At 38.2% G+C, this 24,996-nt stretch overlaps 1 protein-coding gene across 3 annotated transcripts in view; it reads right to left on the bottom strand.

Moving 5' to 3' along the window:
- GRIN2A (glutamate ionotropic receptor NMDA type subunit 2A) overlaps nucleotides 1–24,996 on the bottom strand; it is a 172,797-nt gene that overhangs the window by 34,771 nt on the left and 113,030 nt on the right. For all 3 annotated transcript variants that reach the window (XM_027711172.2, XM_027711173.2, XM_027711174.2), the window contains exons 6-11: nucleotides 23,222–23,427; nucleotides 21,601–21,769; nucleotides 21,323–21,476; nucleotides 16,732–16,857; nucleotides 13,906–14,135; nucleotides 7,446–7,606 (exon numbers count right to left, since the gene is read on the bottom strand). In XM_027711172.2, coding sequence (XP_027566973.1) covers nucleotides 7,446–7,606; nucleotides 13,906–14,135; nucleotides 16,732–16,857; nucleotides 21,323–21,476; nucleotides 21,601–21,769; nucleotides 23,222–23,427 — 1,046 coding nt within the window. The remainder of the gene's footprint in view (nucleotides 1–7,445; nucleotides 7,607–13,905; nucleotides 14,136–16,731; nucleotides 16,858–21,322; nucleotides 21,477–21,600; nucleotides 21,770–23,221; nucleotides 23,428–24,996) is intronic.

The raw sequence follows: 24,996 nt of genomic DNA, 5'->3' as shown, positions 1-24,996 counted from the left end.
TTATTTCCACTTGTCAGTACTACAGAACAACAATTTCTGAAGGTATTTCCACTCCAGCTATGAGACAGAAGGCGTGCAGGCATAAAAGATGATACTCCAAATATGATTTATGGCAAAAGCTGCCTGAACTCATCAGTGCTTCAGACACAGTCCAGCTCAGTTTTAGGTTTCATTTGACTGTTTTAAAATCAAAGTTCAGTTCCACTTTTTTCTAAGGAGTTCCCATAGTCCTGTCTCACAGTTCTATTGAATTTTTTTATTTTGTCTTTCAGACCAGCTGCAGAAATTAATTCTTCTAAGCGTCAGCATCCAAAAATGTCCAAAAGTTATATCCAGAAAAATGGTCCAGTGAGTGCCTTTGTATGGAAATAGTGTAATCCAGGAGGTGGATAAATCAGTCCTCTAAGCTATTTTATATTCCTGACCATTAGTTGTAAGTACCATTGACAGTGAATTATCTGAAATATTAATTTTTCACCTTATGTCATTGTGAGTCCGTTCCAACTCAGAATATTCTATGATTCTCTGATTCATGTTTTGGATTCACCACCCCCTTAAAAGAATGATCACCTGGCACAATTCATAGAATCATAGAATCAGTCAGGTTGGAAAGGACCTCTGAGATCATCAAGTCTTGATCCAACCCCGCCGTGGTTGCCCTTTCAGGGTCTGACAAACATCTTTTAAATTACTATCCTATGGATCTGATGAAAATATGGACAGTAATTTTCTTAAATATTTCTCCCTAATGAAACACTTAGAGATGTAAGTCAGATTCATCAGCACTTTCCTCTTTAAAAAAAAAAAAAAAGGCTAATTCCTATCTTAGTTTATAAACTTTGTTGTAGTAACAACAGATGCAGACTCAGGAAAATACTTCTCCAATGACAAGTGAAACACACAAGTTTCAGATTCAATAGTTAAATTGGTGTTTAAATTTTGAGTATCCCCAAAGAAAGCCTTCACACTTTGAAAGAGGAGAACATCATTCCCTCTTCATTAAGATCAGGACATACTTCAACTACAGGCTGCTGTTTCAGTGACATCTTAAAAACATGAGCAAAGATCACCCAGCTAAGAAGGGGCTATTTCAGCTGCTGCATTTGATTTTTAAATCCTGTTTTTAAAGCTTGGGAGAAGCACAAAACCCAAGCAGGCTCAGAATAGGGAGCTCTGACAAGTAGCCCATGTGAAAGGAGGAAAACATCATGTTTTAGACTGATAGCTGGATATAATATTATTGGACATATTATTTTAAAATTTAGCTGCATAAAGTAGTGCCTGTGCTAAAGCTGTCTCCAGCATAGTTTCTCTATTCATGTATCATAACAGGCATCCAGGAGGGTTGCAAGCAATAAGCCACTATGACTACAAACATCTCATGCTGCCCACTGAACTTTTCCTTCCTCTCTCAAACACTCTTCAGAGTCAAACACCTCTGGCAAATTCTTAAAAATTGGTGAAAGAATTGCTCTGTGTACGATAACATTAAAAGTTTAAGTGTGGATATTCTCAATTACAAATACTGCAAGGTGTTGTCAATCAGACACAGTCAAAAAATATTGAGCCATTAGTTTAAAAGTTTGACATTCTACGTGTGTTTAACACTTCTGTGAGTTCTGGTTGTAAGCTGTTATTATCTGCCCATAAGAATAATTTGTGCTTTTAATGAAAAAAAAAAACAACTGTAATTTTTATTTCAGACAACTTCTCTCACAGCTTTCCCTCCTCATTTGAGGTGAAAAGGTATGAAGCACAGTAAGAACAAAAACTGGGAAGGTTTTCCTTTGGTGAAAATTTTGATGGCAATTTTCCTGGAAAAATAAATTGAAAATATTGAAATAAGTTTTGCATCGAAGTGGAGATGTGAGCTGCTGCCTAAAAGACAAGTCGGGTTTGTTTTTAACTTTAGGCACATCACCACTTTAATTGGTAGACCTAATTAACAGAAGGACCTGCTGGGCACAATCTGAACCCTGTTCCAGCTGACAGAAACAGAGATTTTTGCCTCCTGGTTATGCCTGTGCCACACAGCACAAGCTGCCAGGGCAGCCTCTGACCTGGTTGCATTTGTTCAGCAAATAACAGAGTGTGTGAAGCTGTGAATTGGATACAATTTATAATCACTGTGAGCACAACAAAAATCCAATTCAGGCCAATAAACTCAGAGATGGAGGGTTAAAAGGCCGTCGGGGCCTTCTGGGGTCTTCTCTTGCACTTTGTCTGCTTAGTGCCACAGGATACTATAAAACATGCTAATAATCATATTGTTTTCACTCAAGAGAGAGGGCTTGCAGAGAGGAAATAACTCCTCGTGCCATTTGCACTGCCCAGACGTTTCCAGGTGTTTCTGCTGGCATTTGCCATGAAAGGATGCTGAGGAATGGAATCATCATGTGTCCCTCTCCGAGTGGTGACAGCTCAGGACACCCTGCAGGCCCAGAGCAGCTCCTCAGGGCACAGCTCATTACTTGTGTGGATATAAAATCACACATGTGATGACCCCCCACATGTGAGGCTGTATCTGTCGTGGCTCTGGCAGTGCAGATGTGCTGCCACCACAGCACCACCCATTCCAAGAAGCTTCATAATTCCACCAGCATGTCAGAGATAACTAGGAATCAGGAATTAAACTCCATGTGTGTATAAAGTCCTAAGCATTGTACCTTTAACAGGAAGGCAGATGAAGTCCCAAGTAGTTAGAATCAAATCCCTGAATATACAGCCACAGCTGGGGCTGGAAATAAAAACTGTTTTATTAAGCAGCTGTACAAGGGGCTGCTTCCCTGTGGAACACCAGGGATTCCTTGCTGCAGGTTCCTTGAGATGAAGTGATGGGCAGCAGGCAAGTGAACATCTCCCATTTTATCCCGAGACTAAAAAAAGCTTTTCCCAATTAAATTTTCCTCCTTTCAGCCATTAGCAGTTTAATCCCAGACTATATGCCACTGTAGATGTGCTGGGGTAAAGGTGAGAACATGAAATGCATTTCCAGTTTACTGCTGTTGCAATTTCTCCACTTGACAGTTTTACAGCAGCAAATCACTCATACGCAGAGAAACACTGCATGCAAACTCAACAGCTATGAGCTCATACAACCCACACCAGAGAATTGCAATGGGAGAGGTGGTTTTGCCTGCAAGAAGATAGTACTCTTTTATTATAATCTCTTCAGGAAAAATACAGCCAGGCAAACAAAAAAAACAAACCCAAAGAGCCACTGTAAACAAAACACAAAAATCAGCAACTTCCTATTTGGGGACTTCTTCTCTCTTCAAGAGGCAAAATCAATAGGATCTGCCTTTCTGGGAGAGAGGATTCTCAAAATGTAGATGAATTAAATGAAGCATAGACAGAAATGCTTGCCATGCATTTTTAAAACTGTATTTGATCAATACACTTCTAAAGAACTCAGAGGAGCCACCGTGGCTCTAACAGGGCTGGGCATCACCCACCAAGAATACATTAGTCTCACAGACTTTACTCTTCTGAATAATGCTCAGGGCAATAACTGCCATTTCTGTTCTCATTAAAGAACAAAAACCTAGCGAATTCCTGAGCTGCTCAGTCCTGCCTAAGGAGCAATGCCAAGCTCTGCACGTAGCACAGCACACGTGGGTCACCTGATCCCTTAAATGCATGAAATTCAGTGAAAAACACAAGTATGTTTTTCGACAAGCTTGTAAGATCATGACTGCTTCAGTACTACATTGCATTGAATGAGGGACAATATTTTGCCATCTTGAAAATTATTAAGTAGTACTTCAGTAATAAGATCTTCCCTTTTAAAAGGACTGGTTGCAAACTGATATATTTAATTAATAATTAAAGTTCTGGTGTTGTTCAAATGGTGTTTCAGGAGCTTTCTGAGAACTGTATCTGTAAATCTCAGAAATAACACCCTAGTGACAAGAGACGGATATTACTGCGACCTTACAGATTTTTTAAAGGTATTTTCAGAAACAAAGGTTCATTTCTTATCAAAGGGGGAAAACCAATACAGCAGATAAATTTGCCTTTACCAGTGATAGCAACAAGCCTTCGTGGATAAGATTCAATGAACACCCCCATGGGGATTCCCCTGAAGGAGTAGGTATAATGTCGGTGTCAGACTAAAGCAAAAATCTCATTTCCACTTCAATTTGCGGAATTTCCAAGTTGTTGATCTCAAACATTTCTGATGTTAACTGAAGAAGATACGTCCAAGCCTATTGCCCATGCAGTGAAGTTGCTTGTTCTAATTAAAAAAACCCAAAAGCAGATACTTTCCTTGTACATTAATTTTTTGAAACACTACCAACTTCACCTCTCAAAGGTGAAGGGGCTGGGTATGTTCTCCAGGCTACCCAGATACAGCTGTGTGCACACTCATCTCTCTGTGTACAGCAATACTCCAGCACAAGACCTGTCTAACCCTTAGAGCAGACCAGGAAATAGAGGCAGGGAAACCATTTATTTTATGCACATTTCTATTCGTCTTTCTGCCCCTGGGGTTTTTTCCTGGCCATGTTAACAACTGGACTGAAGCAGCTGATTTTCCGCTTCTTGAGAGAACGTGAGATAAAAAAAAAAAAACAAAACAAAACAAAACAAAAAAGTTTTGGTTCTAATTTTTTTTCAGAAATCTGTGCATCTGAAACTTTATGTTTGTTGTTTTCCCCCTTTCTTCTTCCAGTTCAACTCAGTAACATTATGTTTTAAACACAATGGTCTGAGAGATCAAGATATTCCCAATACATCTCAAGATGCTAATGCTAATTAAAGCTGATTAAAAGATTTAAGAGTTTGAGATACAGCAAAACCAGACTGAACTGTGACAAGACACTACTTACAATTTCATTCTATTTAGCTCAGGGGCAAGATGTGTAGCATTATTCAGTCTTTAAGTATTGCCTCATTGCTGGTATTTTTTGCTCCACCTTAAAATTATAATCAAACATTATATAAAAGGAATTAAAGGGGGCTAAATCTCATGTCTTCAACCAAGAAAAAGTAGTTTTAAAATTGAGATTGGAAATACATAAAGGTTACACAAACACTTTTCAGGAATAACACAGATACAATTTATTTTACCTCATGGCAGCAGTTATCAACCAGATAATCTTTGCAAGTTCTTCTCTGGTCTATACATCATGACTGTAATTATCAGGTAGTTCATCTTCAAAAAGCTGTGCAGAAGCAGCAAGCTTTACCACACATAAGAAAAGTCACTTGTTCAACCTCCAGTGATCAGAATGAAAAATAAATAAATAAATAAAAATACAGGAATAGATTTGGAAAGAGATAAAGATGAAAAAAGACACAAAACAGTTGTAATAAGGTGAGCAGAACACAAGTACTGAAGAGGAAAATAGAAACTATACATTTGCTTGGAAGCAGAAGCAGTTTGAGGAAGAAGAGACAGGTCATCCTCAAAAAATCCACAGCAACACAGGCTCCATGGGACAAGATGTACTACAAATCATGGGATGAAGGGATAAAGTAAGCCAGGGAGGGGGGAAGCTCAGTCAGGTCTAGTTAAAGATGAAAGGACAAACTTTACACAGAGAGAGAAAGAATCTGGTCAAGTAATTCATCAGGGGGAAAGGAAGAAGCCACAGCAACCTATCCTGAGGAACAGAACAGAAAAATTGGCATAAAAAGTGAAAAATGATGGTTTTGAAGAACACAGGTCTGAAAGCAGCCGATGCCATGCTGTTCAATCCTTCTGTAGGTGCCACCAGACACAATCCTAAGGAGCACAGCTGTGTGTGGCAGTTACTTATATTGATCCAGAAAACACTCATGTGGCAGCTGATTTGTACCATCTGCTGCAGGAATATCAGTCAAGGGGAGCAAGGTACACACCTGGGGGCCTTCACACTGAGCAACCACTTAGAAGAGGAAAGCAACTTCAGCAGGGAAAAAGAAATCTATAAAAAATGAATAGTTTATGCCATCAGAAGGAGCAAAGCTTTTGAGGGAGAGCAGCAGCTGGCACAGGAGCAGCCAGCCTGAGTTTTAGTGGATGTCCTGAACAACCCTGCAGTGAGGTATCCCCCCTCCCCCATTTTCATGCTTAAGTGTCTGACAGATGGCCTGATTTTAAAGCTAACAGCAGTTTTTCAGGGCTTTCAGTAGCACAAATGGTTGGGGAAAAGTACAAGGAGTACACATCCCCCAGATAAACCATCCACTCAACAGAAACAGCCCTGGCAATGGCTGAAATCAAGGACAGCTCCTTCTTTAAAAATTCACAGCAGGAATGGCAGCATTCAGCTGACTACCTGTAATGCATAATTTAGCTGTCACCCAGGAAATATAACTTGCATGGGCTCAGTCAGAGCAGGAGCTCCAGTCTGGAAGATGCTGGACAAGGCTGATCTCTGTTACCTGTCTCTCCTAGGATGGGACAAACCACACCTGGGAAGTGCCGGTTGAGAATGCTCTGAGAAATGAGGACAGAGAGAGTCCAGGCAGCAGCATGGAGACAACAGTGAAGGAAACAGCTGGAAGGGTAACTTTGTAAAGAAGGGAATCTTCACTCTAAGAAAAGACTTGGGGATTTCAAGGTGTTTTGCATGAGAAATACAGGTTTGGGAGAATGAAAGTAAAAATTAAAATGATAGGCAGTTCCCCAAAAAGGACCAAAAGTAACAGGTTATTTTCGTGTAGGAAGAAATGTGTCCTGTCATCACCATAAATAATAGCAGGAGAGATGTTCCTTGAAACATCCACTAGAGTAGATGTACTTAAACCCACCATGGTAACTTAAGTCTTCTCACTTCAAAACGAAACCTAAATAAAGTATATTGATAAATTATGATTATGGTATTATTAACAAAAATGCACGTTACTATCAAGCCTAAGTGTTTAGAAAAAACTACTAGAGCTAACACATTCCTGTCACCCAGATGAATACTGATGTGAGTAGTGAGTCACTCTCATACCTTTGGAGGATTAAGAATGAAAATTCAGTCTCTTTGTCCAACCAGGCAGAATGGGCTACATCAGAGAGAGAAAAGGATGGAGGGCACTCCAGTCTAAATCTCAGATCTTGAGAAAGGACAATAATATTTGCCAGAATACTTACTAAGATTGTCAGAAGCAGGATTAGACAGCACTGCAAAGATAACAAGGAACTATACAAAACACGTTCTGTGAGCCTCCAGCCAAACCCAGGTCCATCTGGATCATCTTTCTTCAAATTTGAGAAACACTAATTCTGCCCTTTGAAACTATTTTACATAGGACACTGAGGCTTCCAAGTAATTTTAAAATAGCCATACAAATCACAGGCAATCGTTTTCCTTTCTGATATCTGTACAGTGCAGTTGAAACAAAAAAAAAAGCGATTACTCCACAGCAGCCTGACATCAGTCTGTTCAGTATCAAAGCACAGATCAGTATTTCTCAGTTTCTGCAAAGTCCACAGTATTCTTTAAAATTCAGGGGAAAAAGCTCACCCAGTTTTCAAGCTGACCAAGGCATCTTCAACTCCTTTCTGATTAAACTTCGTCATGTAAAGGTGCATATCAGGGTAGTTGTTTCTGATATTCCTCTCAGTGCTTCCATTTGGGACTGTTCCAAATCGAAAAGGAGGTGAGTAATCATGTGGCCTTTGAAACTAGAAAGAAAGGGGGAAAGCAAAGTGTTTCAGGCATTCAAAATGTAAAGAAGGGCAACTTCAAGCTGAAAAACACAGAAGTTGTATAATTTGCCTCGAATTTCTTCTAGGCAAATGCTGTGGGTTAACTCAGGTCTAATATACCAGAAACCATCTTCACACTGACTGAACTTACAAAAGCATCTACAAAGTATAACCAGCTCAATTTTGCCACTCAAATGTGACTTTCTTTCAAGCACTGTAATATGGCAGGACAGCAGAAATTGGAGCAGAGAGATGCTGGAAGATCCTCATCTGCCAGCATTCTCCCTAGAGAACCCAAAGTGCCAGCAGACACACTGGTAAACAGCAGTGAAAAGAAAACAGTGCTTTGTTGGCAGTCATTTCACACTTGCAGCTCAGCTGGGACACTGTGGGGGAAGAAAGGGAAAGAGGATCATTCTCAGTATCCAACAGGGAGCACAACACACCGGTCCCGGAGGAGGGCTGGGGATGGCAGGAAGCTCTGCCAGGCAGGGACAGGCTGAGGGCTGGCTTTCCCTCCACCACCACGATTCAAGGGAAAGAAAGTTCTTGCAGCTTCCCCAGGGGATCAGCAACTACATACCCTGACATGAAAAGGGCTTCTGGAGCTCTCACACCTATATTCCCAGTCCCTATTCAATCCCACAGTTTCAAACTACAAACCATTTGCCTGAGGGCATATAGGTTTATCCTACAATTCTATATCACTATTGCATCAGCACAGACAAACAAGCCAGGGGATATGTGCAAGGGAATGGCAATTGCCCAGGGCACGTTCAGGGTTCAGACCTGGAAATCACTCAGATAATCTCACAAAAATTCTTGCTCAGAGATCTGAACATTTTATATGCGCCTTTGCAATATCTTTGAAAACCAAGTGACATCTGAGGATTAGATTAAAATGTCTCTTTAAGAAACAAATGAAAAAGGTCACTCAAATTAGAGGAACTACTGGCTAACGAGGAAATTGAATTGAGCAATTGATAAAAGCAGCCACCCATAAATTCCATGGTAAAATGCACTCAGGTTTCAGTGTTGAAGTTAGAAGAGCAATCTATATATCCTGTGCTGCAAAAGACAGATAATATTTATACAGTTGCTGATTCCTTTGGGGCTGCATATGAAATATTTCTCTTTTTGACATTTGGTCTCAGGGCATCAAGAATTCCCAAGATACAGTACCAATTTGCAAAGAGAATACAAATAGGCTTATACAAAACCTGGGAGTATTTTCAATTCCATCAAACCTTGACTGTGAAATTATTGCTGCAACACTATTTTCTTGTTACAGAACTACAATTAAATGCTTCATTTTAATTAAGCATATTTTGACAAAGCATAAAGGAATGAACTCTATTTTTCTCTATTTGTTTAGCTAGCAGATGTCTTACTTTTCTCATTTTCCCTTTTCACAGCTTTACTGTTTAAATTATTACTTTGCTACTACTTTTACACATAGTAATTGACCTATGCACTAAAATTACACTGTACACTAGTCATGGTTCTTAGTCTATATTTGCTATCTCCTATTTTGAGTTTATTATGCAGCACTGAAACAAAACCTCCTTTTAAATATATGTCCAGAGATTCTACTGATAAAAATATAGCTTGCTATCAACTTTATTTAAATCTACAGTTAATGTATCTCTGATGTATTGAGATGACTTCCAATATCTCCTAATATCTGTATCAAATTTCTCAGTCAATAGAAAGGGAAAAAAATAATTAAAGAAACATTGTCGATTTCAAGACCTCTGAAAATTGCTGCTGCTCATATCTCTGATATTTATTTGGAAATTCAGTTGTGGTGAGTACTCTGCAAGCTCAGTTCCCAATCCTGAGGTATGGCAGGGGACCTGGGGGAACAGGGAGGTGATGGTGGAGTACTCTGGTAATTGAGAAATGGAGTTTCCTTCTGAATATTCTCACTTTTCAAGACCATTCATATGAATCTAAGATGTTGGGAGGCGTTTCCTCTCATGGAATAGTTGAAAGAATTAAGACATCTGTCCAAATTGAACATTCAAGGAAGACAAAATATTTCTGCAGGAGAGCAGAGAGGAATAAAAAGCCCTACTTCATTCAAGAGTCACAGAGATAAAAAGCAGATGAATAGTTCCAAACACCATTTAGAGACTGGAATTTCTTGGCACCAACCAACCAATTTTAACAGCCACAAGGAGATAATTTTTTTGAAACCATTGTCTGCTACTTCTGCCTGCTCACAGACTAGTTGTAAAGGAAAAAAAGGGTTTAAATCTTTTTACTAACACTGCACTCGTATCTAAAGTGCATAAAGTTCTCATCAATAATAATAAATTTATATTCTGTGAACTGACACGTCCTGGAGAAGCACACAGGCTCTGTGACTGCAGTAAAAAGATGTATGTGGCAGGCATGAGGCAAGAAAGAAGGATCAGGGTCCCACAAGCATTCATTTTCCCTGAAGTCCCATCAAACAAAATACATCATGTTTGCTAGGAAGTAATTTTCTTCCTAGACATTTTCTGGAATGGTAAGTTTTTAAATCATGAACAAAATTCTTAAATTGAATGCAAAAGCCCCCTTTCTTGAGTCATAGTTGTGGAGAGATCTACTGTTATTCTAAAGACTAACCAGTCCATTCTTGTCTCCCCACGCTGTGCCACCCAACAGAACTATTGCACATGGCAACAGAACTCCAACCCTTTGCTTTTTTTTTATTTGGATGCCTTAATAAAACTGACAATTTCATTAAGCCAGCAAAGTGATCTTTCAAACATTCAATACTGACTAAATCTGAAGATTTACTTGCTTGACTGAAAAGGCTGCTGTTCAGAGCAGCTGTTTGTTATGGTTCTGGATTTTTTTTAAGGAACTGTGGAAAACATTACTAAAATAGTAGAAAATAGTAAATAACCTCTCTCTGCAGCAGGAACTCGTTTGGAGTGACAGAAGAACACTCATATTTGAACCTCCTCCTTTCTTTTACCAGATGGAAAACTGACATTCTGATTTCTGAACTTAGAAAAATAAAGCCATTACTCATTCCAAGACTGTTATTATAATCACTGGTTACTGAAATGCAGTCAATGCCTACATTTGACCACCCTCAGAAAGCACTGTAAAGGTCTAACATTGGGTAGTGGTGAGAAGGGTTGGGGTAAGGGGGTCACCCCAACCACCCATCATCCATTCTGCCTTCTGATCTCAGCCTGCTCTATTTTCACAGATGTATCTCTAGGTAACTGCAGAACTTGGGCCATCCTGGTGCACAAAAAATATAAGGCCAAGGTTACAAGAATACTCTGAACCTTGCAAAAATAAAGAACCTGTAAATGGCTTCCTATTAAGGTTGGTGAGCACCTCCTGGACCACATGTAGGTGAGGCAATAAAGTGTGGAGGAATCCCAGCAGACAAACACTTTGCAGGACAATTCTGTCCATTGCTACCTACTCTCCCTTAGTAAACTTATCTCTCATTACATGTAACAGGTATAAATGGTCTCAAAAGTAAGAAATGTCAGCTTTGCTGGATACTTTGGACTCATTTTCTCTACCTTTCTATGAAGACAAAGCTTTTAAAAATCTTTTACATACACAAGAGGAACGTCAAAACATAATTTTCTCCTCATTTTCTGAATCATTTGAGTTTAGGAACACCCACCCCTAGTAACTCCAGTACATGCTGTGCCATGTATTTCTGGATGACATGGCATTCAGGAATTCATTAGCAACATTTCAAAGGTTGAGGAAACTATGAAGAGGTCTTAAAGCACCGAGGAATAAATAGTACGTTATCAGGTGTCCAGAGTGTAACACATTTCCTGAATGGGAGGATATCGAATGCTGAGAGTCAGGAATGACTGCTCAGAGAGAAGGATTTTTTCCCTGATTTTTCTCTATAGTCTATCATATGGGGAGCTGGAAAAAAAATACTGAAATGCTGAGAAAACCAGTATCTCTAACTGGGAATACTTGATTGTATTGACAAGAGAGCCCGACTCTTCAGGTGTGGCAGTGGAAAAAATGGGAGAGGGGGAGAATAAAGAATAGCAAACTGATTTGCCAGCCCAAAAGAGTAATTTTTATTTTTATTTTTTTTAATTTAATGAACTTTTAGACATCACTTATTCCAAACTGATTACACACATACTTCTGGCCCTTCTCACTGGCCTTTGCATGTGAGTGCTTTGCTTGCTGCAAGGAACAGAGTTCTCTTCTGAACAACAGCAAAATCCTAAATTCCTGAAGTTTTCTCCTGCTAAGAGCACTGCAGCAACAAGGTAAGGAGGGGAGAAATATAATTTAATATCAATCAGATTATATTCCCATAAATTATCCTTAATTATTTGAATTTTTTAAATCCGAGAAACCTCAGGATCGTGGAGAAGGCAAAACCTGTGTACGACAAGAAGAGTGTTCAGAAATAGATCATTGCTTTTCTGGACTTCTGACTTGTTTAATTTAATCAGAAAAGGCATGGCTCCCCTGACTTATCTCTATGAGCTTCAGGCAAAGTTTGAAGAGCTGAAAAGTAAAAAACAAAGGAGGCAGATCAAATAAATGATCAGCAGACCACACAAAACCAGATGGTATTCTCTGATTCAAGTATTTTTCTATTTTCATTCTGCTTTTTGCTGAAATAAAATTCTCCTTAGCAGGCAGAGCAGAAAAATGACAGAACTCAGGCAGTTATTAGGCAAAAGCTACAGCACAGATCCTGACCTTTCCCAGCCCATGGGGGAGTGGCAAAGAGCCAAAGAGGGGGAGCTGAGGGTGCACTGTCAGACCCGAACCCCACTGCTGTGCCAGGTGCAGGCCAAAGCCTGCCAAACCCAGACTGCCCAGGAAAACGCTCTGTACTTTCTCACAAACAGGAGAGAGACGTCTCTCAAATCCATTTTTTTTAAGCCTCAAGAGAAAATACCTTTTATTTGTCTCTTCTAAGAATGCTCTCTTAAAATAGAGGTGTATTTAACCCCCTTCACGCTCTATCAAATGTTTTATGACAACACAACTTAATGAAAACAAAACTAGTATAATTTTTTATTTCTTTTCATCTGTCTTTCCTCTAGCCATGCTTGCAATTCATGCTTTGATATTCCAGGCAATCAATCAAAGGCTGGTCATAAAAAGCAGTTAAAACAAAAAAGACGGACAGGAGGCTATCTGGGCCATTGCCTTTTTTTGAATAACAATTCCTTTTATTTTCTTTTCTTTGAGAAAAATCCCTTGTGAAGTCATCCCCTGGGCTACACTGTATTTACATATTCCTTCCTAATGTCAATATTTGGATTCATTTTAAAACAACTGGGCACAGACTTGACAGCAGCACACTCTTCATGTATATCGTGTATATCCATCACAACAATAATTCTGCAAATAGACTTCAATCCCTCTGTGCAATATCACTATTACAGAACAGTCACAGAAATGAAATAAAAAAAGAAGCAATTGCTAGGTTGCTGATTTATAAGACTATTGATTAAATTCCCAAGTACAAAGATCTGGGAAGGGTTCCTTCATTAGAAGAAAGTTCAACCTATCTAAAACAATATAAAAAATAAGAATATTTATTATTTAACAGTCTGTGTGAAACTTGAGTTTAAGTGAACTATAAGGTTGCTGCTCAAAGTGAAGTTCTGCCAGAAGTTTTTGAATTAGAAAAATGTCTTCCACATACACATCAAAATTCTGTGCCTTATCATTTGCAAGTTACATCCCTCTTTAATGTGATAACACAAACTGCCAAATTTTCTTATCTATTTTTCCTATTTATTCTTGCATTTTATACAAGAAAAACATTCAAACATCCACAGACAATATGTATCATTGTTACCATTCCTCTTTATTTATTTATGCTGATGCCACTTTAAATCTGAACTATTTCTATCATTTCATTGCACAGTACATAGAGACATACAAAAAGACATATTTTCAGGAGCATTAACTAGCTTCTCAGAATTACTAGACAGTTTCTGGATTTATTAATATTTTGTCTATTAATATATTGCTAATATTTCACACAATTTTCCAAGCTTTTCTATATTGGTAATACATTCCTTTTAATCAGAAAGCGATTGATTTCCATCACAAAATAAATGCAGTTACTTTTGAATAGGCAACTCAAAGACTTTGAAAGCAGCCTGGTATTTTCATGCTTTGGATCATAGTTTCTTAATAAAAGGTGAAAGAAATCATCCGATTTTAGTTTATCTTGCTCAGATTTTTTACCACAAAGTACAGAGGATTGTGAAGAATGGACACTGACCTCCTTTGAGCTCAAGACCTACCTTTTTATCACTCAGTCCAGTCACTTGGTCAACAAATTCCTCTTGAATCATAAAGGCAGCTAAGTTGGCAGTATAACTGGCCAGGAAAATGACAGCAAAGAAAGCCCAAACCGACACCATGATTTTACTCGTCGTCCCTTTGGGGTTTTGCACAGGCACAGAGTTGTTGAAGACCAAACCCCACAGTAACCACACCGCCTTTCCAATGGTAAAGGATGGGCCATGGGGATCTGTAATTGCAGAAAAGCAGTTAAAATAAACCTTGGCACTATCCCCTGCATAAACAACAGAGATAGGGTTAAAAAAATATTTCAGTACTATTCACTGTACCCCCAATGGAATCACAGGACTCATCATAGGTGCCTTTGTTGTAATGATATTAATTTCCACATTTTTAAAAAATAATTCAACGTTTTTCTATGTGGCATGTGGTTCAAAAGTTTTAAAAAGAAAATGGAAAGCAAAGGTTTGGAGGAGAAGTAAACTAGTGTATCTCTTGCAGTAAGATGTGTGCCACAGTATCAGCCCTGTCAGTCTTCTGTGCCAGCAGACAAGTGAAATGGAAAACTGGAGGTTTAAGCCTTAATGATTCAATTCTACTACTTTTCTTATCCAAATTATTTTTATCACCTCCAGAGTTCCAACATTATGCTTTTTGAACATTATGTAAGCATATTTAAGATCAAAGTGTGTGAATATGTCACCTACTTTTAAGCACCTTTGTACTCAGAGCATAAATCAGAAAGACAGCACAAAGGAGCACCTCTTTGGTGCTGCAGTTCAGAGCAAACCAGGCTCTGGCTGTCTCTCATGTTCAGGATCAGTTCTGTGGCTCCAAATGTGTTGGTATTGCAGGTAAAATCCTGTCCCAGCTAGTCCCTTCTGCAATTATTGCTATTCCTGTTTTCAGTCATGTTTTAGTTCACCCCAAAGCAAGTGGTCAGCACACTCCCTCATTCTCACATAGGGGCAGAATTAGCAATTAGAATTAGAATTAGCAATGCCATTATCCACTCAAAAGGCCTGGTTTGTAGAGCCCTATGAGAATAAAGGGCAGTTTATTCTCACCCAGCTCTAGGTAAGTACAGTGCACTAATCACAGATGCTCATCATCTAAACTCCCTTTACTCTCGATGGAGAGAAACAGGCCTCCCCTGACTGTGACTCATTTGACCAATTTATAATTATCTCCTTTCAATTAAATTGTAATTCAGTCAATAAGGTCTGATGCAGACACCTGTAACATCAACTCCTTCCCTGCCCTGTCCCTTTATCCAAGGGGATGCACATTACAAACTCAGATTTAGCTGTTAGTTTAACTAAAATTTACTTTAATAATAATTCAGTTATTATTGAAGTAATAAAACCATAAGTGAGTATAGTCAGTGTATGTTCTCACTTCAGCAGAAATGCTCTCTAGACAGTGCAAATATTTCACTATGAAGTCAAGCACTACATCTTAGATTATCCTCCTTCTATTCTGCAGCAGCACTAGGAAGATAGAGTCCAGTAAAATAAACACAATGGAGCTGACTTTTGGTTTATGAAACCATCTTCTAGACACATTTAGGACTGAACTGATACAAGGACAATATGTATTTTTCTGAGCAATAATGTTAGGGAAAGTATATGCCAAGGAAGCAGTCTAAAGTTCTGTTATTCCACTGGAGATGGTATTAACATTGAGCTTCATCCTGCCAAAAGTGCCTAGGGAAAGGAGGCATCTACATAAAGATTCCCCTTTATTTTAAGCTTCCCATGTTTAAAATTAATGGCATCTGGCTTAGTGGCAAGTATCTGGAGCTCAGTTAGGATGGTCCAGTGCCATAACATGACCTTGTAGCTGTAAGGACACTACATAATCAGTTCTGGCACTTGAGGCGGCACAGAAGAGAATAGCCAAGCCCCTGGATACTCAGTGTCTATATTCACCTTTGAGTTCCCCTTTTTCAGCAGTGTTTATTTAGGACAGAGGTTACACATTTACCATCTTATTAAAATGATAACATCTGGACATTGCAATAATCCCCTTTTTCAGGGAACAAGCCAACCATAATCTAGAAGAAACCATTAGCTTTTAATAGTGCCCAGAACTGTGTTCACCAAGCTGGAAGATCTCTCGTTATAAAACAAGGCAAGAACAATTTAGAAATTAAAACAAAGGCTGCACTCTCAAATGTCAGTTAAGTAATGGAAGGATGAGGGCATTGCAAGACATGGAATCCTCATTCTTGGGTCAAAGTTGTATATAATAATATGTAACTGCATCTTTCACTGAGAAAGGCAAGCTCTGTATTAAATCTATTTTGAAAATGAACCTTCTATAGCCATGGATATTACACAGAAAGGACTGATGCTTTTCTGACATTGGCCTCATTTCAGGGCTGAGCTCATCTGACTTTTTATAGGGACTACATAAAACTATGTACACGGGAACCATTATTTTTCCAAATTATCCACTAGAACACAGAAGTTTAGATAAATTTCTCTGAACTCACCATGAATTCAGAGTAGTCAGGACTAGAACCTATTCCAATGCTTTTTTAAGCTGACACTTTACAGCTGATACAGTGAACTAACCAAACACTGCCTGAATACAGTTGATATCATTTACCCTTCCATACGTCTTTATTCCAATGAACTGGAGTACAAACATGAGTATATATGCTCTCAAGAAATCACACTTTAAATGAAGAACATACATGGTTTCATAGCTACTTCCACTGTTTTATTCCTATGTTATGTTTATTTGAAAAGATGATGGGTAAGGGATGGGAAATACATGATTTTTCATAGCCGAGGGGTTGTGTAAAATGCAAATCTTACCTCTCCCTTGTGCTAAGTTCCTGTTATATCCTACAGGACTGAAGTACTCAAATATAAAGACAGCCATGGCAGACACGATGAGAAGCATCACAAACATCATCACCCAGACAGAAGCACTAAAAGGCTCTGCAGCAAAACAGACAAGAGAAACAGAAACAGTTCATTAAACCAGTTGCAGCACAAGAATTCTAATGTCTTCGCTTAGGTAAGCCCAGCAGCTTCCTTTAAATTAGCTTTTCCCAACCAAAATGCTAGCAAATAACTAAGCACCAATACATAATGAACTGCTATTAGTATATATACACAAAATCCATAAAGTCAAAAGCTTAAATGTAAGCTGCAATTCAAAACCACAGGCTGCACGCTTTTCTTTGACACTGAGTGGCACATCACTGGTTTGATTCACTGCTTATTCAGTCCACAATCAGGTTGCCTATTTCTATTCATGCCATGTTATACACATTTATCACCAGAACTGTCCAACCAGTATGACTGTTTTTCTGCAAAGCAAAAGCAATTAAGCATATGTTTAATACATTTGGTAATTCAGGGAAGTAGACTTCTCTCTCGTTTTCTATCCTACAAAAAGTGTTAGAGGAAGAAAGACAAACACTTGCATTCAAACTAAATGTTTCTGCTTCAGAATTTTCTTTTCTCCGTGTTCACTTTCATCTACCTGCAGTGAAGATGATGTTTTCATCAATTGCAAACACATACTTTTGAATGTCTCATTCTCATCTGGGAGCAAATTACTGAAATCAAAAGGGTTTTATGGAAAACTGAATGTCAGTTTGAAAGACAGAAAAACCATAATTAAGTAAAAGAAGTAGGTTGGAGAACAAAACTAAAAGAAGTTTCAAACACCAGACTAAGCACCAACTTTTTGAAAGGATTGAGTGTGGTAACAGTATGTGATAACACAAAGTTCTCAAATTTCATCTTTCCCAATCACAAATTCTCTGTCATTTCAGGAGTCCCTGTGGTATAAGGATATATCTAAAAAAGATTTGTATGGTAAGGTAATATCTCTTTATCAGATCACCATATGTGGGGGCATTTTATATCATAATTTGGATAAATAATGCAAATGTGAGTGTGCTCTGAAGTGTGACAAAATAAATCTTACTATACTGTCTCTAGTTAGCATAGAATCAAGACACTTGGAATTACAAGAAATTATTGTGTTCCAATGCTTTACCTGTTTATGAAAGCTAAAGCAATTCCTCTCTCCTAACTGCTTCATTCTTTGAATTCAAATTAAGATTAGAACCACTGAAACTTCTCCCATCACTGCAGGAAAGGACTGTACTGGGAGCTGAGGTGTGGGAGCTCAGTCTGAGCCTTGCCCCAGTTAGCACGACTGACTCATCCAGAACTAGAATGAAAGGCAAGAATTTGTGCCCAGCCTTAGAAAACTGATGAGATCTTTTGTCTGTGCTACAATTTCTCCAGAATTTTGGAACTAAGTCAACACCAAATGCCAAATATCTCCACTGGTGATTTTGGATAGTAACTAAAATGTCAAAGCAGGGAAATTCTAAACCAAACTGTTCTCCTTCTGGTTTTGAGGTAAAGTGAAGGAGCAGCATTTGTTTTAATTAATTATTTTATTTTTTAAGGCTGAGTATGAAGTTCTTTCAATTGCTATAATTATTTATTGGGGAGACAGTAGTAAGTTAGGAAAACAACAGAATTTGTAAAAGGCAGAGAAAGTTCTGCTTAGATGCAGGCAGGGAAAGGACATTATGCAACCAAATGCAGTCTAACAAATATTTTATGAATTCAGATATTAACTGGATTAAATTGAAATTCACATAGAATTACCATACAATTTTGACAGCACCCTCATAGAAGAAAGCAAGGCTGATAAAACCCTTATCAAAAGCAACAGTGTAGAAACAGCAACAGTAATTTGTCAAAATCTAAACAAGGCAAAGGGCAAAACAAGCCAATGTGCAAAAGTGAGGTATAAACAACAATTTAAGCAGATTGCTCTTTAATAATTTAAGGAGTCTGGTAATGAGGTGGAGGATTAAAAGAAGCAATAGGAAAACAAAAAGCTATTTAGAATAGCAAGCAGTAAGACTGAACAAGTACAGAATCAATTGAATAACACGGTCGATTTTTCTGTCATATCAGAGATCCAATTACACATTCAGCACTGTTCTTTGATTCTCAAAGGACAGAAAGAGAACTTCCCTCAGGCAAGCATCAGGTTTTAAAAGAGCTTTCAGTAAAGCTATGATATGGCAGAAAAATACTAATATATGACTTGCCAGTGTACATTTCAAATGACTGACAATGGAGAATATTGATCAAGGAAAAAGATGTCTCTGAGTTTTACCTCCCACCACCAAAACCAACAGTCAAAGAACATATTAAATAACAAGGGGCATAGATTTTCTGTTCCACCAGTGCCTCCAGAAAATAAAACTGATCTCACCTATGAACTCTCTCCCTCTGAAAAATATAGAAAATGAGATTTGAGGTTTCCCATATTTTGTCTGCTTATATAAAGTTGAACCAAACCGCCAGAAAATCATTTAAAAAATTATTTGTGGATCTAGTATGTATGAATTCTGGTACAATGTGAAAATGTTTTAATGTGGACAAAACTCTCATTTGAAGGAGACACTCCAGAATCAGAACACGGCAGATGATGAGGAAGAAGCTGTCACAGCCCATCAGTTACTCAGATCTACTGGACACAACAACTGAGTGGAAAATCTAGTCCCACAAAATCCTGTACTTGTCTACGCTCACAGAAACAATTCACAAACCCAGATATTTCAGGAACTTTAATCAAGTGCTATTTTAAAGAAATAATATTGTATTTGACAGATTTTAAAAAATCCTTTAAAGGAATTATGTAAGATGACTGTATTCTTAGACATTCACTTAATTGAAACGAAATCAGTCTGTGAATAAATTCAGGATCTCCCTGATACTATTTTGCAAGGCAAAACATTTTACTACTACGCAATTCCAGCAAACTGGCAGCTTCATCTAGGTCTGAAAAACCACTACATACTTCTGAGAGCACAGACTTGATTTATTGGTGCAGTAAATCAAATTTCTTCCAAAGTAATGCTATTCTATAGAGCTTTATAAGAAGGGGTTATTTTTGCTTTTGGGATACACGTATGTCCAACTAAACTAATAACATTAAATGCATTTTAGAAATCTAATAACTATGTTCCTGTGAAAAATGCAAAAGCAGCCTCTCTTTTGATGGTGACCATAAACAGGTTTTTAAGAGATAAGTAAAAGAAAAAAATAATAACTGCACTTGCAGCACATTTAGAAAACACCCCAATACTCATATTTCAAAGGATAATTTCAACATGCTGAAACTGCAATTTAAAAAATGAACTTTACAACTCAATAACTTAGATAAAAGAAAAGATATTATTTGAGTATTTTCATTACAAGTAGAATCTCTTGCAATTTCCCTTAAAAGTCTTTCATTCATATCAAACACTGACAAAACCTGCTTAGGTATCACCACATCTGAGAAGTTATTAGATTACTCACTGTGTTATATTTACTTGCATCATCTCTGTAATGTGCTTTTATGGAACAGAGATGAGAAAAAAAGCTCTGTGGTGAAATGATGATTCTTGTGCAAGAAAACCCAATTATTTGCCTGCTTGGAGCTGATACTACACGAACAATCTGTTCCTCAATGGTTATAAGGAGCTCCAGTGGAGGTGAAAATCTTCCACTCTGCAATCTAGAAACAGCCCCACTGCTGACCCAGTGGACCTGAACACTCTGAACTGTTCCATCAGAGATCTGGAACACACTCATCTTTCATTTTTCCACTTAATAATTTTAGTGTCACTAGTACTATTTTTCTGTAAAAGATATCTTCAAAAATGCTGGGCCCAGGAATATAACAGCATTCCAGGCACTTCTGATCCGCCTCATGGCTCATTCTCTTTTCAGCTTCAGGTAAATTCAGGCCACCCACCAAATGCTAAAGTAAACCATAAACACTAAAAGAGGAGGAGAGAGAAATAATGAAAGGAGAACTGCACAACTGAAACAAGAAATATGTAAGAAAAGAAATCCAAAGTCTTAGTTCCTTTACATCCCACCTCCTCTCTGCCCAGCCTTTCATTTCTTTGCTGCATCTCCACTGTTCAGCTGCATGAATGGAGAAAACACTCAGCTCTCCAGTGCAGTAGTGGGGTATTCAGAAGTAAGAGGTAACTACTGTCAAATTACCTTTCAGGTCATATCTAAAGATATAATTAAACCAATTATAATGGGCTAAGCAAGCATAAATTAGTTTGTAAGGAAGCAGGTTTGAGGATGTAATTTTACCAACTGAAGATTTTGGGGGATTCTTTGAATTTCATATTGAAATCACTAGCACTGGGTTTCACTTAAAGCATCTGAAACCAACAGCATTATCTTCATGTGTTAATAATCATGTTAATCAGCACATCACCGTGGTACAACCTTCCTAATGTAAAATTCAAAACTTGACAGAAACGTGACAATGCACTATGTATCTTAAACAATTAAACCAAGCAAACTCTATAGAAATGCAATTAAATGATCTGGGTGGGCTGGAGAATCATACCTAGGAAAGCAGATGGCGAAACTGTGCCGTTGCTCCGTGACACCATGACGCTGATCCCAGTCTCAACAAACGGCACCGAGAAGTCGACGACCTCAGAGCGCTCCTCGTTAATGGTGAGGGACCCCACGGCCATCACTGCCCGGTGATACACCACCTGATCCACACAGAGAACACACCACCAACGTCACTCAGCACAGAACACCTCAGTTCTCCAAAACAACTCAACCCAAACGTTGCTAAGCTCTTGCCAAAGAGCCCTTTTACCAAACAGAACTTACTTCACCAATCATCCCATTCCACACATTATTGACTTTTTTGCCATGTTTCCCGTTGGTCACTAAATACAGGTCATATGTGAACTTGACAGTTTTAGACAACTTCTTCAAGATATCAATGCAGAATCCTTTGCAACACTTCTTCACGTTAGTTCCCTCATTAGTTTTGTTGCTGTCAACAGAGAAGAGACACATAAATATTCCTGCTAGGAAAAACAGAAGCACCACAACAGCAGGATTCAGCATGCTGTGAAACAACATTTTGTCATACTTGTGAGTGGACATGTTTTTCTGAGCCAACAGAGAAATAATCCACAGGATGCTTTTATAAATATATGGTGTTTGCAGCTTTTACTAATCATAACGTGGCTGCTTGATGAGACAGAGATAATGTTACCTTGTATGACATGATTGCTGCTGCACTATCCAGCCTAACACACTGCACTTCTCCATCAAGCCATAGTCTCCTTTTACTAATCTCTCTCTTAGGATTAGATTAATCATTTATTACTTTTACTCTCAAGACATCAGACTACATGTCATTTAGTAATTAAAGCACATGTAAGCTATAAAAAGGCACAGCAGTTCATTGTACTGAAAGTGGATGCATCTTCTCAAAGTGCACTTTTTCCTGCACTTTGAGAAGGTGAATTTCAGGCCACCTTTGAGTGCAATGACGTAGCCTTTCCCTCTCCCTTTTTTTCTGAAATGCTCATTTTGTGACCTCTAGAACATTTTAGTATAAGCATCTTTAGTAACCAAGGCAGAATTTTACCGCCTTTGAAAGAATTCAAAATTAAAATAAAACTAGTTTAGAACCTAAGTACAGTTATGTCAGAAAAAAAAAATTCTCTGGACTTGAAGAAGCATGTGCACAATCATTTAGCAGTCTCTGGGAATCCTGAGAAACATGCATCATGTTCCCTGACACCTGCTCAGTAAAAAACCTGCTGTTATTATATTCAGTTCATAAATACGCAGAACAAAGCAGAGAACAGGTGAAACACCCCTGATAAATGCTCAGTGAAACCTTTTCCACTGATTTCTAATGACTGCTCCAAAGTTATGGAGCAATAAAAGCAGGGAACTTGTCTCTCAGTGGTAAGTCACAGTGGTATTTTATGCTGGAGTAGTTTAACCTCTACCACATTTCAGCATAAACATAGATTTTCGTTGGGAGACATTCTCAAATTGTTAAAGACTAATGAAAACAGGCATATCTCAACATAACTGGAAACAATTGGAAGAGGACTCATTAAAACAGCCCCATTCTACAACACAATCTTCTTTCATATGACTGAAAAGGGCTAATTCTCGTTGACTTTGAATTTACTATAAACTTACTATCTTGTCGTTAATTCAATGTGACTTGCATGTGTATAACCAGAACCTTTCTACTTTTTAAAAAGGAAGATGTGCAAACAGGAGCACACCATGTGGGAAAGGGAAAAAGAAAGAGGACATGACACACCAAAGGAATAGCAAAGAGAGGAAGCAAGAGAAAAAGAGCAGCAAATTATCAGAGAACAATTATACAGCGAAAGAAGGGAAGAAAATAATTCATGGTTAACTAGGGGAAACGTATTTTGCACCCAGAAAAAAGGAGTGCTGGGCATTTACTCACTTCAGCCTGACAAATTTTCGGCACGGCACGGTGTTTTTTTGGCAACTCTCCATCAAAGGATCCACGTCCTCCACGATGACAAAGGGAGCCTCCTCCAGGGTGACGATGCTCAGGTGGTTGTCGTCGGGGTCGCTGTCTGCGAAGGAGCTGTACCTCGGCCACACCGAGTACTTCAGGCTCAGGGAGTTGTTCTCCCACTTCCCCACCTGCAAGGCCAAGATCCACAGGCTGCTGAAGCTGCTTGCTTGGTGTTTGACAAATGGGGGCAAATATTAAACGTGCTGGGATGCAGGTACAGGAAATTACACTGCCAGGGCAGTTGCTTTGGGTTTTTGGTTTTTTTAGCTCAAAATTAATTTAGAACTTCTTACTAATTTCATGAAGCGAGAAAATGCACTGTGGTAAAGACAAATAAAGTAATGTTATTTTAAGATAACTGTTTTATAAAGACTAGATGTCATCAGTTAACACTACTTATCATCTGGCTATGGGTGCACTGAAATTTGATATGCATCGTTTCCATTTGAGCCAGAACAGCAAAAAGATGCTCCCTTTGTAATCAGGACCCATTTGAAGTAATAAGGAAAAAGTTCTCAACAACCCCCCCCCAAAAAAAAAAATCAAACCCTAATCCACTCCCCACACACACATCTGACTGATAACCAAAATATCATAATGCCATTTCTGTATCTTCCCAAAAGAGAAGACTCTTCTATATTTAGAGTTTGAAAAAACATTGTGAAAGCCTTTTTTCCAGCCTTTTCATTGCACCTGACCCAGGCCAAACCATGTTTGTAGTAAGACATTCTATTAGAAATAGTTCTTATTAGAAACAATGTGTTTTATGCTGCTTTAGGTAATGCCAGCTCTTGGGTAGGTTTAAGAAAGTATATCCCACTTTACATTAAAATTTCCTGTTTATTTACTGTTATAAATTATCCCTTCTAAATTAACCTGTTTCTTTCTACTTCCAGATCACCAGAAAGGAGTGTACAATTCAAATATTTTTAAAAGTCTAGCATTTTCTTCCTCAAATTGTGTTTTAACTACTTCTTATCCATAAATCTAATTACATGTTTTATCGGATGACAGATAATATAAATGAGCTAGCAATCCACATACTTTATAACCTAATGCATTTTAATAATTCTTGAGTTGCTTAAGCTAAACAAATAACAACATAATCATGAGACTGTTAAAACATCTTTTTTTCAAAGGAAAATGGTGGGAATTGACAGCACAATGAGAGACTCAGGTCCTAAAAAAAAAAATTAAAAAAAAAATCACCTACCTCCTGTCTTTAAAGACTAGAAAATGAATCATAAAAATTCCCAAAGAACATGATTTATATCTATTCCTATTTAGGGAAGCATGTAAGCACATAACCTTTGCAGTTTCCTTTCCATCCTGTTTATAAGTCAAGATGTTTTGCTGAACTTCAATGTAGGAGGCATAAAATGCCAAATCCCTACACACTTAAATCAGGAAATCCAAAATATCTCAAGGGAATTAGGAATTCTCACTTGAATCAATGGGAATTGATTGTAGGATATATGTACAATGCTAGTATGAAATCTAACCAAAACACAGTGGATGAAGCCTTTGTGAGACCAACTATTCCAGACAAAGGGAAACAAACCTCTTTTTTCTATCCATTTAACTCTGCATGAGGCAGAGTTATTGTAAAAATAGTTTAATCATCAATCTATAGTATATAATGGCAGTCACAGCAATGTGTGCTGGTTTATGTGAGCTTACACAGTGTCACTCATAGC

The sequence above is a fragment of the Pipra filicauda genome, unplaced genomic scaffold (genome assembly GCF_003945595.2).
Source record: "Pipra filicauda isolate LSUMZ 115617 unplaced genomic scaffold, ASM394559v2 scaffold317_size908105_pilon, whole genome shotgun sequence".
NCBI classification, from domain to species: domain Eukaryota; kingdom Metazoa; phylum Chordata; class Aves; order Passeriformes; family Pipridae; genus Pipra; species Pipra filicauda.
Note: the sequence above shows the minus strand (reverse complement) of the source record. Positions and strands in the feature narration are given on the sequence as shown.